Here is a 17509-nt window from a genome sequence, read left to right on the forward strand (position 1 = left end):
GATTGTGTCATTAAGCAATAGTACATCTACATAACTTTGTGATGATTTATGCGTTTAAATGCGTTACCATGGCGTTTGGTCGCACTGCTGTCACGCATCTCTTGCTTTAAATTAGCAGACCTTGGCTTGGAATCGGTATCGGAAATCTTTGAATATATCATAAATAAAAGACTTAAATTTATGATTGGTTTGGTTGTGCCATTTCAAGGCCAGTCTAGCTGGATAGATAAAAATCCCAATCCGTGTAATTTACGTTCTGAGAATTGATCTCCTTGGCCAATTTCCTTGCTTTATCTGGCCTTTGCCTCCAAAGATTTACCATCTATATCTGCAGATCTTGTGCTCCTGGACACTCCCCATCCATCGCGACCAGAAATTTATGGCTCCTCCCGACAGACGCAGAGATTTGGCGCTGGGAGCAACAAACAGTTTACGGAAATTTATGTGGCCAGAAATTTGCACATGTTAATTGCTACAAAGCAGAGGGATGGCCGTCTGAATGGGTGGAATGGTTGAACTACAATTGCCACTGCTACTGCTACTACCACTAGCACGACTAGCACCAACGGTAGCCAAGGCCGATAGCCGCCGTTGACGCCGAAAATGCTGCGAGTCCAGAATTTATGGATAAATTATCGAATTTATTTATTTTCGCCACGTTGGTGTACGTTTCTCGGTTGTGTTTACTTTCAGATTTCTTTTAAATTTAGCTGCAACAATTTTTCATAATTTTGCCGCTGGCATAAATCAGCGATGGCGAAGACGGACGGACGTGGCAGAGTGGGGCACAACCATGTTTCTAGTCATTTGTTTTGGGCAACAGTTTTGCAGTCACCGCACGCAGGCGAAAGCGACACAGTTTTCCATCTGCCTGCCGCTATCCCTCCCCTTCCCCCCTTTCCTTTCAGCCCCTAGCTTTTATTATTTTTTCCTGCCAACAAAAGCAGGCAGGGACCCAGAAGAAAATGTGGCCACGGGGCGGGGCGGGGTGCGGCGTGTGCGGGTGATTTTAGGGGGTGGCGCTTGGGGTCCACTTGGAAAAAAAGAAATACAAAATGAAAACGGGTAATCTTAATGCTTTAAGTGCAGGAGTTGAAATATTAATACTTTTAGCTGATGCTTTCAATTTATAAAGATTAGACCAATCCTCTTTTATCTCTAACCAACTATGTCATACTAATGAAAAATGCAAAGCTAAAGCTTACTACTTGGCAGGCAATGGTCACACTGCTCGTTAAATACGGAAATGCAGCCACTAGATGCATTCACTCTCCAGCTTTTCTTTCAGTGTGCAGTCTGAGCGTTAGCGAGAATGAGCGACGATGTCTGGCACAATTACGCCAGCAACAACAACAAGTGCAACAACGTGCAGCATCCTCAGCAGTACAAAAACAACAATAAGGCATAACGAATAACGAATAACGCAAACCCCCGACGGTCGTCGTTCCCGTTGTCGGTTATTACCGTTACTCTTTGGCGTCTTTAATTAAGGCGTGGGCAGCGGGCGAGGCAAAATTTTTAATTTGTTTGTAATTAATACGCCGAGGTTTTGGTCGCCTAGGCGATGAATGCATTGCAATGCACATTGGTCACACTGGCCGACAATAAAACAGTCGCACCGTACGAAATTTGACACTCGAATGAATTAACTGCCGACACTTAAATGGCACAAAATTAACTATGCAATCATTTTCTTTTAATTAACCGTATTCGTTTTAAACGATTGCAGTGTGCATAGTTTTTAATTTTATACCACTTTCAATTTAATTTTTTTATAATGAACTCTCCACTCACCTGATGACTGCTTACGAATTGCCAACTGTTGCCAATGCTTATCCCCACTTTTAATAGTCGGGATCCGCAGCAAGGATAATCACAACAATCGTACGACCAGTTCAGTTAGTGCCACAATCCACGATTAACGGTATGCGATCTAAGCCGTTACAAATATCTAACGGCATTATGTAGCACACGGTATATTTTTGAGTGGAAACCGCTAACAATGTTGTTGTTGCCGCTTCTGCTGCAGCTGCTGCTGCCTATTTTGGCCATGGGGCAAAAACTGGCGGCGACGCCGCGTGCACGTGGTTTTGGCCTCTGTTTGGGCCATGGCTAAAACTGGGTCCTTCACGCAAGCGGGCGGATTGAACTGGCGCTGGCTTACGCACGGACTTTTTTTTTAACTTCGGCACTCAAAAGCACTTGCAAAAAACAAAAACAAACAGCGTAGTTAATAACACAGTCGGCGCAGCGAACTACGCCAATAGGCTGGATATTATGATAACTGTTAAACGTTTCGCGGATTCGTCTCTTCAAGTTATTTATTGTTTTATGGCGCCCTTTCATGCGCGGATCAACCGTAGAGCTTCAAATTTGGTAAACAACTAAGCCGTGCTGGCGTGCAGTGTGACCAGCTCTTGTTCGGGCAACGGTATTTCCGTGCCAGTGTCACCCCAGCTAGCATACCGCAGCCTATCGGTGCTTGTCACGGCTAAGCGGACCGGTGTGCTGCCGGCATGGTATGTTCGAAACGCGGCCGCATGGCCGCACTAAAAACGCGATTTACTTCAACTCGCGTTTCATTTTTACCCCATTGTTGTTGGTATCGTTGTTGTTGTTGTTGTGCACATATCAATTAATGGTGCGCGAGGCGAAATAATAATCAGTCAGTGGACAAGCCCGCCCAACGCCAGAGCCCCAGCCCCAGCCCGCCAAACGCCGCAAAGGTACGACCGGCAGCGGAGCGGCAACCATGAACTTCCCACTGGCGAGCGTCAACAAGGATACGTTGCGGGCTGCCTGCAAGAAATGCGGCTACGCCGGTCACCTGACCTACCAATGCCGCAATTTTCTCAAGGTAAGCGCACCAATCGCATAGACCGCATGTTTATGTTGCTTTTATCCGCCGCTAACCGCTATCCTGAACAGGTGGACCCCAACAAGGAGATCCTGCTGGATGTGGAGAGCACCAGCTCAGACTCGGAGCTGGACTACCTTACGCCGCTCACCGAACTGAGAGCCCAGGAGCTGAAGAGTGGCGCTGAGGTGCCGCCGCCAACGGAGCCAGCGGTGCTTCCCGCGGCAGGCAAACGGGACAGGAGCAAGGACAAGAGCCGCGACAGGCTCAAGGCGAAGAAGCGGGAAAGGGAGCGGGAGAGAGAGAAGGTGAAGGAGAAAGAGAAGGAGAAGGGTAGCCGGAGCAAGGACAAGAAGCGTAGCCACTCAAAGAGCAGCCACAAGCTGGCCGAGAAGAGCAAGGACAAGAAGTCGGTGCGGCACAAGAAGCATGGCAAGAAGAGGAGCCGGAAGCACAAAAAGACCACAAACACCAACAATAGCAGCAGCAACAGCAGCAGCGAGCTGGCCAAAACCAAAACAGGCAAGCGACCGAGCAGCGGCAGCACCAACAAGAAGTCAAAACGACGACGATCATCCTCCACCTCTAGCTCGGATTCGTCGTCGTCGTCGTCGTCCTCCTCCTCCTCCTCGTCATCAACCAGCAGCTCATCGTCGTCATCGAGCGATGATTCGAGTGATGACTCCTCCACATCGAGCGATTCGTCTGAATCGGATTCCAGCGACAACGAGGAGTCCAGCACCAGTGAATCGGATGAGTACGGACGCAAGAAGAAGCGGCAGGGCAAGTACAAGCGCAAGTCCACGGACACGGCCATGCTGCGACGCAAGAAGACCAAGGCGAAGCGGAAGCGACATCGTGCCGGCGGATCCGGTGCTCCGACCGCCGGCAGCAGCTACCTGAGCAGCCTCAGCGACAGCAGCACCTACTGAGAAAGAAAAGAAACAAACAAGGATTAACTGGATCAGCAAGAGAATCTAGATGTGGATCTGTATCTGGATCTGGATCAGCATCAGGATGGATAGACAGCTGCCTCCCAAAGCACTCGCTCCGCAAACTAGCTCGCTTTCCATTTTAGCCGTAAAAACGTAAAGGAGCAGGACCGCCAGCCCATCCTTTCCGCTCCTCACTTCCACAGAGAGACTGCCAGTTCCACTTCCAGTTCCAGGCCCCAAAACAACTTCTCCATGAACTCTTCCCACGGATTATGAGACGCGCAAACCGTAGACTTGTCCCTATACCTTAAATTTCAGCCCGATGTGTGCTGCAAATACAACAAATTAGTTTGTACAAGAGGAAGTCGGAGTTTTTCATAATTGAGAGAGAGCAAAGCATGGGTTGCTATTAATTATAATCTTCCGCAACATATTTTATATCTCACATTTAGTAATAATAGTTGTAATAGATTAGAAAATCGCTTTGTAAATGAGCCCAATAACATGGCAATCTAATGACTTAAAGATAGCTAATAGTGTCTGGCTTGTATTTGTGGATATGTTACGCGACCTAACAAATGATTTAATACACTTTTCGATAGTAATACCGAACATATATAATACGCCTACGTTAGGTGCTATAACCGACCCGAACTGGAGCTGGAGTCGCCTGATTTCTGAAAGATTCGCAGCGCTTCCTGCAGTGCGGAAATGTGTAGCTGCATTTTGGCTATTTGCCGGGAAGACGACTCGCAATTGCGGCAATGGGCAGGCGAAGCAGCTGTGCTTGAATCGGAAATATGCTGGCTGGCTAACAACAGCTGGGCATTCTGCGACTTGAGCTCGCCATTCTGGACTAGTAGCTCCTCGCAAAGGGCGCACGCCGAGCAGCGTAGATCCTCCAGCGCCTGTTCGCGTGCCTTGAGGTTGCGCATTAGCGCTCGATTCTCCCGCTTCAAGTTGAGCAGCTTCTGCTCCAGCTCCAGCATCTCGTCCTCGCTGTCGCGTTCCAGCAGCGGATCACTGGGCTTCTTGGGCGCAACACTCGACTGGCCGCCCATGCGATTCATGGCCTGCAGAATGGCGTCCATCTTGTGCTCCATTAACGCACCCGAGGCACGCTGTTCGTCTAGATATTTGTCCAGTGTCGTCACAGCCAACGGAGTATCGCTGCTCGTTGAAGCGTTGGCCACCGCCAGGGAACTGGCACTGAGTTTCCTGTGAGCATTTGACGAACCTATGGGTCGCGGCACTGGCGTTACTATCACATCCTCATTGGAAGGTGTCTCTGTTTCCCGTTCGCGTTCCTCATCGTCCGCCTTCTCCAGCGTTGGCAGCGTTACGCGGGAACGTGGTTGCGGCTGTGGCGGATTAGGCGTCGTCTTTGTGACCGTTGCTTTAGTTCGGATCTTAGATAAATCCTCACGCGAAGGCGATGCCGAGCTGGAGGATGAGATCTCGCTGAGATAGTGCTCCACTGGCAGTTTGTTTTTGACCATAAACGTTATGAATTCCTTCTCATCCGGTTCCTTGTCGAATCGCAGGCTCCAGAAGCGCTGCTCGTCATCGTAGAACTGCAGATAGGATTCGCGCAGTATCACCTTGCCGCCACGCGGTGTCAACTGCAGCGTGGTCAGCACCTGACTCTTGCTGCGGTAGACAATCAGCTTGCTGGCCTCCATCTCGCCCAGAATCGAGAGGGCCAGGCCGACGCGTCCAACGTTCTCGCTGCTCCGATAGGCATGCACCACCTTGGCAATGGCCGTGTTCCAGGCGGCAGGCGGTGAATCACCCGTCTCCTGGGTGCTACTCCTGGTCATGGCCGGTCTTTTGCCAGCCTGCAATTTTTTGGAGCTGCCTGGCTGATAGCGCAAGCTGGATGATTCGTTCGCCAGCGGACGATCGTCGTCCTCAAAGATCTGGCGCAAGTTGCGAGGACCCGATTCACTGGAGTTCATATATATTTAATATGTATATACCACTGTGCCAAGTGTCCCAATCCCGTCCAGAAACAGACTCACCTTCGCAACTTGTCGAAGAAGTCCTGATAGGACTGATCGTTGCCGATTTCCATGCCTAATTATGCAGTCGCATCGAAAATGTTTAAAAACATTAACTATTGTTCAGTTTGTTTTGACCGAAACAGAAAGTGTGACCAAGCGCCAAAACGAAGAAAACTTGTTTCCACCGGTGAATTGCTTTCAGGAAAATTATAAAATATTATAACTAAATATTAAGCAAAAAGGCCATAAAATAAACATATTTATACATATATATGTTTAATATAGTCAACTGTAATAGAATATATATTCTATATTCAATTCGTTTCAATATAATTAATTCAATATATTAAAACCAAACTGAACTTACTTCTACATTCGAAACAATGTTTTTAAAAAGATGCTTGTGCCTTAAATATGGAAAAATCAATCAATATTTAAACGAACATTTAAATTTTATAGTCACGACCTGCTAATTTGACTGCTTATCACTTTCCTAAATCTATGTTTTTGTTTTTATTTTGATTCTAATTTCACCACCAGCGAAATGGTAATAAATATTTTCGGCCACTCAATACGACATTTGTATTATTGGCGGTTGACCTCCTGGTCACGATGTGTTTTCCACTCCAAATCGCTAATGGAAAAACTGACGATACGGGCACTGCTATCAACCCAAATGTTAGTTGTCAGTGGGCTGAGATTTCGAGAGAATTAAGATCTAGATGCTAGATCTTGATCTCTGCACTCTGCAGATGCTTCCAGCTTCGAAAAAGAAGTTGCTACATTACGTATACGTACCCACAGTCAAGGTTCGTCTTGCTGAATTCGCTGGATTTCTTATTTCACAATAGACATTGGTCCGCCAACCTTCCCAAGGCCATTCAAAGAATCAGCAGCAGCACACTGCAAACAAAAAATGGTACTTCTTTCAGATTAACAATGAAATTAATTGAGTAGTAAGTCATATTATTTCGTAAAGATCTTGTCTTAAAACTGTGTATGATTTTTTGACCCATCAAATGGCAGTCTTAACTTATTATTCTTATTCCAAATTTCGTTCTGTGCCGCCAACGACGCAGTTGCTCTCGATCTTGATGCCTTGATAAGCGGGAGAGCGCATCATTTACCACTTGTTCAAGTGCGTTCATCGGCGAAAATTGCGGCGATAAGCTGCGATCCGGTGCGCTATAAAGTGGCCAGCAGCCCGGCAAGCGTTTCAGTCCGATCTTGGCCAGCCACCGAGAGAGACAGCCCATAAAAACCAACTCCCATCACCAAACAGTAGTAACACCCATTCTACCTGGCACAGCGGATTAGAGAGCAGAAGGCGATAAGGCAGTCGTAAACACAGAGATCTGATTACGTAAATAGGGAACAAAGACCATGGAGGTACCACCGCCACTTGTACTCAAGCGACCGCTCTATGTGCCCAGCAAGACGTTGATGGGGCCCGGACCCTCCAACTGTTCCCATCGCGTCCTGGAGGCCATGAGCAATCCGGTGTTGGGTCACATGCATCCCGAATGCCTGCAGGTACAATATCTTCTTAAAACCACAAAAGTGCTAGCAAGATTGAGCTTAATACTCGAATTATATCGAAAAGTTAAGCCCAAGTCCATATACTCATGGGCCGCACTGTACCTTATCTGAACGAAGTGAAACATTGAGATACATTTGCTGAGCTGGGTCAGAGATCTGTGGGCTAGCCAGTCGAGTGAAACCAGCACATCTCTTATACTTTATAGCAATCTAATATTAGTGATCCCCCCATGAATTGAGCTATTCCCACTGAGCATGGCCAGGTGTTTGTATATTAATCTCTGTATATCTGCAGATCATGGACGAGGTGAAGGAGGGCATTAAGTACATCTTTCAGACACTCAACGATGCCACCATGTGCATCAGCGGCGCCGGCCACTCGGGCATGGAGGCCGCTCTGTGCAATCTGATCGAGGATGGCGATGTGGTGCTCATGGGCATCACGGGCGTCTGGGGTCATCGGGCCGGGGATATGGCCCGTCGCTATGGTGCCGAAGTTCACTACGTGGAGGCGAGTTTCGGCCGGGCACTGTCGCACGAAGAGATCACATTCGCCTTCGAGGCGCATCGACCCAAGGTCTTCTTCATTGCCCAGGGTGACTCCTCGACTGGCATTATCCAGCAGAATATCCGTGAGCTGGGCGAACTGTGCCGCAAGTACGATTGCTTCCTCATCGTCGATACGGTGGCTTCGCTCGGCGGCACCGAATTCCTCATGGACGAGTGGAAGGTGGATGTGGCGTACACGGGTTCGCAGAAATCGCTCGGTGGTCCCGCCGGTCTAACGCCCATTTCGTTCAGCAAGCGTGCTTTGACCCGCATCCGAAAGCGAAAGACCAAGCCGAAGGTTTACTACTTCGATATCCTGCTGATTGGTCAGTACTGGGGTTGCTATGGCACACCCCGCATCTACCACCACACCATATCCTCCACCCTGCTCTACGGATTGCGTGAGGCACTGGCCCACTTTTGTGCCGTCGGCCTCAAGGCGGTGGTGCGTCGCCATCAGGAGTGCTCCAAGCGACTGCAGTTGGGCATCGAGGAGCTGGGTCTTGAGATGTTTGTGTCGCGCGAGGAGGAGCGTTTGCCCACGGTGAACACGATTAAGGTGCCCTTCGGCGTCGACTGGAAAAAGGTGGCCGAGTACGCCATGCGCAAGTGAGTATTGTACAACTGGACGCGAATCCTCGATAGAGATCCGTATTGAATCCTTTCTTTTTTTCCAGGTACAGCGTTGAGATTAGCGGTGGTCTGGGTCCCACGGTGGAGCACGTCTTCCGTATCGGTTTAATGGGCGAAAACGCTACCGTGGAGCGCGTGGACATGGTGCTCAGCATCCTGAACGAGGCCATTCAGAGCAGCAAGCTGGGGATCAAGACGGATCTATCGAAAATCTAACAAATCGTTGCCCTGCTCCTATCACTAGTTATAAAATAAAAACAAATATGGAAAACTAAATGTACTTCCTTTTGTCTTTTGTTCGCTAAATGTTTGAAACATATGGCATGTGAAATTTGTTGTCATCTAGAGAGAAATGGTACAAAGAAGCGGAAGTTGGCCAAATTCAATTCAAGAAGACTTCTCTTTCTCACAGGCACAACTTCCCGATTGGCGGAAAACAAAGTGAGTGATGGGCATGGATACATCTTAGATTTATTGAATCCAAGCCGACGCCAAATCATCGACTCATCCAAAAGCACTCTCACAGGCACTTAGATTAAAAAAAAAAAAAACAAAAAAAATTGTACACTTAAAAGTTTATTAGTTATCAAATTCAGTGAGCATGGCCCAACTAATTTCATCCATGTGTACTTAAAAGTCTCCACCATCGGACCGGACCGGCTTCAGATTGAATCAACCCTGCTTCTGGGCAAGCTCGCGTGCCTTGGCGCGCTCCAGCTTAGAGATGCGGGCCAGACTCTTGGAGCCAAGGATACCACCGCCCCAGTGGCGACGGATCTCCTCGTGGCGCTCGTTGAAGTTGGTCTTCACAGCCTCCAGGACCTTGCCGAAGTTGGCCTTGTCGTTGTTATCGACGGTGGTCAGGGCGAGGGTGGTGCAGGTCTTGCGACGCACCAGGCGACCCAGACGAGCCTTACCCTTCACAATGCAGTAGGGCACGCCCATCTTGCGGCACAGGGCGGGCAGGAAGAGCACCAGCTGGAATGGAAATTAACGCGTTAATCAATTGTCGTCTTGGAAAACCACGTGGTTCGTGGGCTTGCGCATTGTATGCAATCAAGTTGCCCTCAATTCTTCAAATGTTAACTTTATCTTTGGCTTAGTTATTAGATCTAGTTGTTAGCTCTTCAACTAATTCAAAGATAAACCAAGGATTTAGCAATCCTTAACAAAGAATTAAGGCGTCAGGAGTCAAATTTCTACATGGCAGCAACCCACTCCGCCGGAGCAGGATAACCTGCTAGCCGCCGGAAGCGAGAAGCCTTGAGTTGAAGAAATTTTTTCATCATCGCAACGTGATTGAGAACCATGTATATTTGCAAATTTGCAAATATTTGGATGATGTGCAAGCTTTGAGCTGCGACAATTGAGTCAAACTAACCTCCAGAGGATCAACATCGTGGGCAATGACCACCAGTTGGGCCTTCTTCTGCTCGATCAGCTTGGTCACCGTGTTGGTACCGGCGGACACATAGCTGGGCTTCTTCTTGGGCTCCACATCCTTGCCCTTGGCCTTAGCCTCGGCGATCTTCTTCAGGCGCAGCTTCTTGGCCAGCGGCGACTCGGGGCGGTACTTCTCCAGCAGCTTGAACAGCTTCACGGCGGTGGTCTTGTCCAGAGTCTGGCTGAACTGGTGGATTGGTGGTGGGACCTTCAGGCGCTTCTGGAGCACAGCCTTTTGACGCTGCACCCGGATGTATTTGGGCCAGCGAACGAAACGGGACAGATCGCGCTTGGGCTGCACATTCTGGCCTGCAAAGTGAGAGAATATGTATACATTTAGCTAATATGTAAGAAATTCCGCTGCAATATTCATATATATAGAATATGTTTTGTGCACTTACCGATTCCGAAGTTCTTGGGACGCTTCTCGAACAGCTGGTTAACAACCTTCTTGACCACGGGCTTCTTGACAGCCAGAGGAGCGGGAGCCACCTTCTTGGTCACTGGCTTCTTCTTTGGCCTGGGCTGTAAACGCAATGAAAACACGCATTAGGTTAATTCGAGTTAACAGCAAATTTACGCCGATAACTCACCTTCTTGACAACCATTTTCAAGCGGTTTTAAAGTTTGCTACCGAAATAAGCAGTTGCTAAAAAAGAATTAGCACATTAATACGTTTTAAACTTGGTAAAGTTAATGGGAAAACACGCAAAACTTCGGCGACCAGCAAAACACGTGCATGAAAAATGTAAGTACGGAAAGAAAAAAAAAACCATGTTGCTTGCGTGTGTGTGTGTGTGTGTGTGTGATAATTGGGTATAAACAACACACGTTTTTTCGCAGATTTTCCGAAGAAATCTACTCCGTTTTCATTAAATTGAAGAAATATTACTTTCATTTTGATAACTTTGAAGTTTTAAGGTTTCTTTAACAACACTTCTACACACACACTCCATACACCTGCACCAACACATGCACAAAAACATGCCGCAACGCACATTTTTGTTCAAATGGGTTGGAATTTGGCAATTTCACTACAAAAAAAAAAAAGGTTTTCGGAGTATACTGCGTACTTCACGTGTTGTTTACACTTTGTTCTTTTAAGTGGCACATTTAAATCCGGCTTTGGAAGCCCACAGAAAAAAAATTATACAAAAAATTTGGTTTTGCACACATTTTCGCCGGCCGCGTAGTTTTTGGGTGAATTTCTGGAATTGTGAGCTTTACCTGTGATAAGCACGACCACGAACGTATCGAAATACTCGCTGAAAGTAAATAAAATATTGGTTTTTAGCACAAAATTCAGGACTGCTCGCTAGGCACATGCACTCACCGGAAACGTGGAACGAAAAAGAAAGGAAGTGGCAGTTCCAATGTTGGAAATCGAGTAGATTCGATCTGACCGTGCCACATTTGCACCGAAACGCCAAAAGAAGCGATATACCGAGGTGAGAGGCTATGCTTATTCTTAGCAGAGACTCGCTCCATTTATGTTTTAAAAATTTTAAGGTACATCAGATAAGTTAAAAAACAATGTTATTTAAGCGTAACTTCTTTTTTAATAGGCCAGCGCTTGAAAACGAATCAAATCGTGGTCAGAATACCTTTCGTTTAAATAAAAATAATATATCTAACATTCCATCCTATCTAGGACATACACCACAAATGTGATCGTTACAGCAAAGACATGCTCAAATTATGAATTTCTTAAAAGTGACCGATTTGTATTACCGAAAATCTTGAAAAGAAATACTAAATAGAAAGAAACTTTGGAAGCAGCCAGTGTTGGAGGTCGCGTTGCTTAAGAAAAGTAGCTTAAACTTGCCAAAGTAAATAAAAAATATTGAAATTAATATCAAGTAAAATCATTGCAAGTTCTTATTTTTTTCATTTCAATATAGAATTCAATTACACATATATTAATTGATTAATTAACAAGCTAAAAATAGTATCTGTTTATATTCAAGTGCAAGAAAAGAAAATAAAAAATATTAAACATTTAGCTAGATCTAGCTAGCAACCAGTTATGCCAACCCTGAAACTACCGAATCCAACTGGTGGCTGCAGATGCAGTGCGGTATTTTCATCCGGCCTTATTTAGCCATTTTCCGCTGTTGTCTCTCATTAAATCGCTGTCCAACAATAAAAATTTCTCGCCTGCGCTTGCGCTAAATGCTAGAAAAACTGTTTTTACCATCAAACGTGAATTCTTAAGCTGCGCCTAAACGAAACCGAGTGACTAAAGAACCAGAACGAAAACTTCGGGAAAATGGAAGCCAGGGAAAATCAGGGATAACTAACGCTGGCAGCGGGTCCACCATTTTTAATTTCTTTGTTTATTTTGTGCCCATCTTCGCGAGCGAGCGAGATAGCGCGACAGCAACAGCAAGAGAGAGCGAGAGAGAGAGAGTGAGTGAGTGAGAGCTAGTGAAGAGAGCGCAGGAGGAGTTGGATATGGAAATGGGCATGGATATGGCAATGGGCTCACTCCACGGATAACGGATCAACTGCAAGCAATGGCCAGCAGCGCCGGAAGTGCGGCATCCGGATCCGTTGTTCCCGGTGGCGGAGGTAGCGCCGCCTCCAGTTGTGCCACCATGGCCCTGTCCACCGCCGGATCCGGTGGGCCGCCCGTGAACCACGCCCACGCCGTCTGCGTGTGGGAGTTCGAGTCGCGCGGCAAGTGGCTGCCCTATTCGCCGGCGGTGTCGCAGCACTTGGAACGCGCCCACGCCAAGAAACTGACGCGCGTCATGCTGAGCGATGCGGATCCCAGCCTGGAGCAGTACTACGTCAACGTGCGCACAATGACCCAGGAATCGGAGGCGGAAACGGCCGGCTCCGGCCTGCTGACCATCGGTGTTCGGCGCATGTTCTACGCACCCAGCTCGCCGGCGGGCAAGGGCACCAAGTGGGAGTGGTCGGGCGGCAGTGCCGATAGCAACAACGACTGGCGGCCCTACAACATGCACGTCCAGTGCATCATCGAGGACGCCTGGGCGAGGGTGAGTGCCGTGCAGAATCGAATGTTTTCCCATTGGCAGTCTAGTTGGAATTTTGAGTTGCTCAGGAATTTTTTTATCGGGAGAATATATGGGGAATCTTAAAAGAGTGTGGGTTTACCACTGATCCTGAAGAATTGGCTAAGGATGCACCAGTCTGTGATGTGTCCATAGGTGTTTAAATAGTACATATAAGCCAAATTCCACAGTTCACATCTCAGCCAAAAAACGTAGTAGATCGAAGAAGTGTACCTTTTTGAATTTCTGATGCTTAGACAAATAAATCTGCATTTAAATTTTTTAGCTAAAATCAAATTAATTTTTTTTTCAAAAATTTCCATTTTTGCAACCTCAAAATGGGACAAAAAAATTGAAAAAAAATTTAATTTTCACTTTTGTAAAAGTTTGAATACAGAAACTTTCTGCTTTAAAAATAATGACTATTAAAATCATTCGCACTTAAATCGCTGGAGTTTTGGCTGAGTTATGGTATTATGATCAAATTTTAGGGGCTATATAAATTTATTCTTCTTCTTGCACAAAGTCCAACTGCAACCGCATATCAATCAATCAATATCATCAATTATAGATTGTAACATAACTTATTCCTACTCCCTTGCAGGGCGAACAAACCTTGGACCTGTGCAACACCCACATCGGCCTGCCGTACACCATTAACTTTTGCAATCTCACCCAGCTGCGCCAACCCAGCGGACCCATGCGCAGCATTCGGCGTACCCAACAGGCGCCGTATCCCTTGGTGAAACTAACGCCACAACAGGCCAACCAACTCAAGTCGAATTCCGCCAGCGTGAGCAGCCAGTACAACACTCTACCCAAACTGGGAGACACCAAGAGCCTGCACAGAGTGCCCATGACCAGGCAACAGCACCCATTGCCCACCAGCCATCAAGTGCAGCAGCAGCAGCATCAGCACCAGCATCAACAGCAGCAGCAGCAGCAACATCATCACCAGCATCAGCAACAACAGCATCAGCAACAGCAGCAACATCAGATGCAGCACCATCAAATCCATCATCAGACGGCGCCCAGGAAGCCGCCCAAGAAGCACAGCGAGATCTCCACCACCAATCTACGCCAGATACTCAACAACCTAAACATCTTCAGCAGCAGCACTAAGCACCAATCGAACATGTCGACGGCGGCCAGTGCCAGTTCATCCTCCTCATCGGCCTCGCTGCACCATGCCAACCATCTGTCGCATGCGCACTTTTCGCACGCCAAGAACATGCTGACTGCCTCGATGAACAGTCATCATAGTCGCTGCTCGGAGGGATCGCTGCAGTCGCAAAGGAGCAGCCGGATGGGCTCGCATCGCTCGAGATCGCGTACGCGGACCTCGGACACGGACACGAACAGTGTGAAATCGCATCGGCGGAGACCCAGTGTGGACACTGTGTCCACTTACCTCAGCCACGAGAGCAAGGAGAGCCTGCGCAGCAGGAACTTTGCCATTTCGGTCAATGATCTGCTGGACTGCTCGCTTGGCAGCGATGAAGTTTTTGTGCCCTCGCTGCCGCCATCGTCGCTGGGCGAAAGGGCGCCGGTGCCGCCGCCATTACCACTGCATCCGCGACAGCAACAGCAGCAGCAACAACAGCAACAGCAGCTGCAGATGCAACAGCAGCAACAGGCGCAGCAGCAGCAGCAGCAATCAATCGCCGGTTCGATTGTGGGCGTGGACCCGGCCAGCGATATGATATCGCGTTTTGTCAAGGTGGTGGAGCCACCGCTGTGGCCCAATGCCCAGCCCTGTCCCATGTGCATGGAGGAGCTGGTGCACTCCGCCCAGAATCCGGCCATTTCGCTGAGTCGCTGCCAGCATCTCATGCATTTGCAGTGCCTCAATGGGATGATAATTGCCCAGCAAAACGAAATGAACAAGGTGAGCACGCGAAAGCGATGCCAATTAGAAAGAGAAAGTTTATTTAAATTTCATTCCCCTAGAACCTTTTCATCGAGTGCCCTGTATGCGGCATCGTTTACGGCGAGAAGGTTGGCAATCAGCCCATTGGCAGCATGTCGTGGAGCATAATCAGCAAGAATCTGCCAGGACACGAGGGTCAGAACACCATACAGATTGTTTACGAGTAAGTGTGAATGTGCCTGTGGCCACTGAGCAATCAACTATAATCACTCTTTTTCATTTGCATGGCAGCATTGCATCGGGACTGCAGACGGAGGAGCATCCGCATCCGGGTCGTGCCTTCTTCGCCGTGGGATTTCCGCGGATCTGCTACTTGCCGGACTGCCCGCTGGGGCGAAAAGTGCTGCGCTTCCTCAAGATTGCATTCGATCGTCGGCTGCTTTTCTCGATCGGACGATCGGTGACCACCGGACGCGAGGATGTGGTGATCTGGAACAGTGTGGATCACAAGACGCAGTTCAATATGTTTCCGGATCCCACCTATTTGCAACGAACCATGCAACAGCTGGTGCACCTGGGCGTGACGGATTAAGGATTAGTTCCCTGTCCCCGAGTAGAACTACCAACCAACCAATCAACCAACCACCCACCCACCGAAGTCCCCTCGATCATTCTCTTCCATTCGTCGTTAAGTTACTTTCTACATAATCTCAGTGTGTGTGCAATCCTCGTTTACTATGATATATTTTTTTTATAGATATATTGTAATAGCGTTCGAGCTGCTCGAACCCTAAAACAACAGCAAACCACAATTGCAATTGTAGCTTCCTTTCCGCTCTTCCAATTCGTATTTGTACGCACATACGCAATAAGTTGGCGTACATCATATGTATTAGCTAGTTAGTTAGTTAGTTAGTTGTAGCTGTAGTTCCCAAGAGAATCTTGACCCAAGACACCTACTAGTATTAGGCATTATCCTGATTCTTGATTCCTGATTCGATTCAAGCCAAGCCAAGCCACGCCATTCGAGTGCAAGCTGTGCCAAAATCGTAGCGCTCCCGTTTATAGGATATGTATATTGTTGATATAGCTAGCTATAACCATTGCCCATCTCTCCATCTCTCTCGGTTTCGAATTTGTCTCTTTCATCAGATCCATGTGAATTTTCTTTATATCGGATTTATATAGGATTAAAATAGTATTTTGAGAGAGGAAATGGAGATGGGTAAATTCGATAGACTTGTCTCACTTGTCTTGGCCATTTAATCTCTTTCATTCAGCGAATTTGATGTGATTTTAATTTGAATTATTCATTATTAAACGGAGCATTTAGGAAGCATAGTTGTAACGCAGCCAGATATTCCATTACGCATATACATATACATATACATATACATACATACATAAACATATTTTAACATAGCCCCATAGCCATACGACATAACAATAATTTTTTTTATCGAATCCCTTGCATACATTTGATGAATTGTTGCTTTCATATTGATATCATCGAGCATCGAACGAACTATCGTATACATCGCCAATATATAGCATATATAGCATATAGTATGTAGAGATCGTACGGACAGCTAGCGGCTACTGACCGCGCCACCATATTTGATATATGATATGATATGATTTTACTAAGTTGTATTTAGCACTGATTAGTTATTAAAGTTCATTGCGAATATTCCACAACAAATTCCACACCATTTATGTATGCATATTACGCATATATAATACAGTACATTTATATATAGTTCAAATAAAGTAACTTTCATTCATGTTCAAATTAAGTCTTTCTTTTGGGATATTTATTCACTCATGTCTAAAAGGAAATCTTTCTTTTTGGACTTTTTCACTTATGTATGTATGTTCGAATGAGTTCTTTCTTTTGGGACTTTTTTCTTTATGCCTCTTATGTTATATTATTCACTCAATTGTGCCATGCTGCTTGTAAACTAATTACCAGCACAAGCTTAAATTCCAATTAGGTGGCTCTATGGCATTGTTGCATTGTTGCCAGTTTCTTACCAATGCGGTGCAATTCAAATCAATCAGTTGACATTTTTGGAACTTCCAAGGTTTAGCTGTTTTCAGTTTTCGGTTTTCGTTTTCAGTCTACGCCGCCGTGAATCACTTAAAATAAATTAATAAAAGACAAAAAATCCGATGCATTTTTTTTTTTTTGTCATTGTGCAGTGCAGCGAGTGCGTGATGTGTTGGTGATGTTGGATATGCTGGTGATGTTGGCGATGCTCTGGTGAAGTTGCTCCGGGCCATTTAAGGCGCAGCGGCAACAAGTTGAAGACGTGTTGTCGTTGTCGCCATGTCGCCTCTTCAACTGCCTACGTGCTGACGTCAGGCAGGCGCAAGGACAGTGTCCAAAAGTGGACAATATATATATAGCGTGGCCCAGAGCGGCTTTCACTGCTCCTCCTCCAAGGGCGGCCAATCATTCGGCCGCAGCTGTTCTTGTTGCAAGTCGTTAGTTTGGCATTAGCAGCACTTGGCCAAGTCTACGATGTGAAAGGATCGAGGAGCAACTGAAAGTTGTAGATTTCTCTGGCTTTGGGCCTGCTTCATATCTATGGATCATCAAGTGATCATTAGATATTGGGATATAGATACAACTCTTTTCAGCTTGAGCACTCTGGTCA

At 46.8% G+C, this 17509-nt stretch overlaps 6 protein-coding genes and 1 non-coding gene across 14 annotated transcripts in view; 3 read left to right on the top strand and 4 right to left on the bottom strand.

Annotated features, from left to right (window-relative positions):
• Positions 1-2386, bottom strand: part of CG42340 (uncharacterized protein) — a 101201-nt gene extending 98815 nt beyond the window's left edge. For all 4 annotated transcript variants that reach the window (NM_001272346.1, NM_001144693.2, NM_001382086.1 and 1 more), the window contains exon 1: positions 1795-2386. The gene's annotated coding sequence lies outside the window, so the exon portion shown is untranslated. The remainder of the gene's footprint in view (positions 1-1794) is intronic.
• A 140-nt stretch (positions 2387-2526) lies between these two features.
• CG3918 (uncharacterized protein) lies at positions 2527-4405 on the top strand. The gene is made up of 2 exons (NM_132095.4): positions 2527-2857; positions 2929-4405. The coding sequence occupies exons 1-2, from the start codon at positions 2753-2755 to the stop codon at positions 3787-3789; spliced, it is 966 nt and encodes a 321-aa protein (NP_572323.1). The 5' UTR covers positions 2527-2752; the 3' UTR covers positions 3790-4405.
• On the bottom strand, positions 4169-5951 carry CG3342 (uncharacterized protein). Its single transcript, NM_132096.5, has 2 exons — positions 5814-5951; positions 4169-5739 (listed from the first exon to the last, which is right to left on the bottom strand). Exons 1-2 carry the CDS (start codon positions 5864-5866, stop codon positions 4431-4433), a joined length of 1362 nt encoding a protein of 453 aa, NP_572324.1. The 5' UTR covers positions 5867-5951; the 3' UTR covers positions 4169-4430.
• A 1059-nt stretch (positions 5952-7010) lies between these two features.
• Positions 7011-8789, top strand: Agxt (Alanine-glyoxylate aminotransferase). Its single transcript, NM_078507.2, has 3 exons — positions 7011-7328; positions 7630-8492; positions 8561-8789. Exons 1-3 carry the CDS (start codon positions 7179-7181, stop codon positions 8730-8732), a joined length of 1185 nt encoding a protein of 394 aa, NP_511062.1. The 5' UTR covers positions 7011-7178; the 3' UTR covers positions 8733-8789.
• A 170-nt stretch (positions 8790-8959) lies between these two features.
• RpL7A (Ribosomal protein L7A) lies at positions 8960-11411 on the bottom strand. Of its 5 annotated transcripts, NM_167073.3 has the most exons (6): positions 11293-11411; positions 11187-11224; positions 10553-10608; positions 10361-10484; positions 9898-10268; positions 9079-9494 (listed from the first exon to the last, which is right to left on the bottom strand). In NM_167073.3, exons 3-6 carry the CDS (start codon positions 10565-10567, stop codon positions 9189-9191), a joined length of 816 nt encoding a protein of 271 aa, NP_727094.1. In that variant the 5' UTR covers positions 10568-10608; positions 11187-11224; positions 11293-11411; the 3' UTR covers positions 9079-9188. The 5 variants fall into 5 exon arrangements, with proteins under 5 accessions (NP_001284945.1, NP_727094.1, NP_511063.1 ...); NM_001298016.1 differs by lacking the exon at positions 11293-11411 and having other exon boundaries at positions 8960-9494; positions 11187-11230; NM_078508.6 differs by having other exon boundaries at positions 11187-11319.
• snoRNA:Or-CD10 lies at positions 9698-9764 on the bottom strand. The gene has a single exon (NR_002462.1). It is a non-coding gene; the product is annotated as a snoRNA:Or-CD10 (small nucleolar RNA).
• A 650-nt stretch (positions 11412-12061) lies between the features above and the next one.
• On the top strand, positions 12062-16638 carry dx (deltex). Its single transcript, NM_078509.3, has 4 exons — positions 12062-12964; positions 13584-14867; positions 14930-15072; positions 15141-16638. Exons 1-4 carry the CDS (start codon positions 12476-12478, stop codon positions 15439-15441), a joined length of 2217 nt encoding a protein of 738 aa, NP_511064.2. The 5' UTR covers positions 12062-12475; the 3' UTR covers positions 15442-16638.
• The last annotated feature ends 871 nt before the right edge of the window (positions 16639-17509 follow it).

The sequence above is a fragment of the Drosophila melanogaster genome, chromosome X, assembly GCF_000001215.4.
Source record: "Drosophila melanogaster chromosome X".
In the NCBI taxonomy this organism is placed as follows: Eukaryota; Metazoa; Arthropoda; class Insecta; order Diptera; family Drosophilidae; genus Drosophila; species Drosophila melanogaster.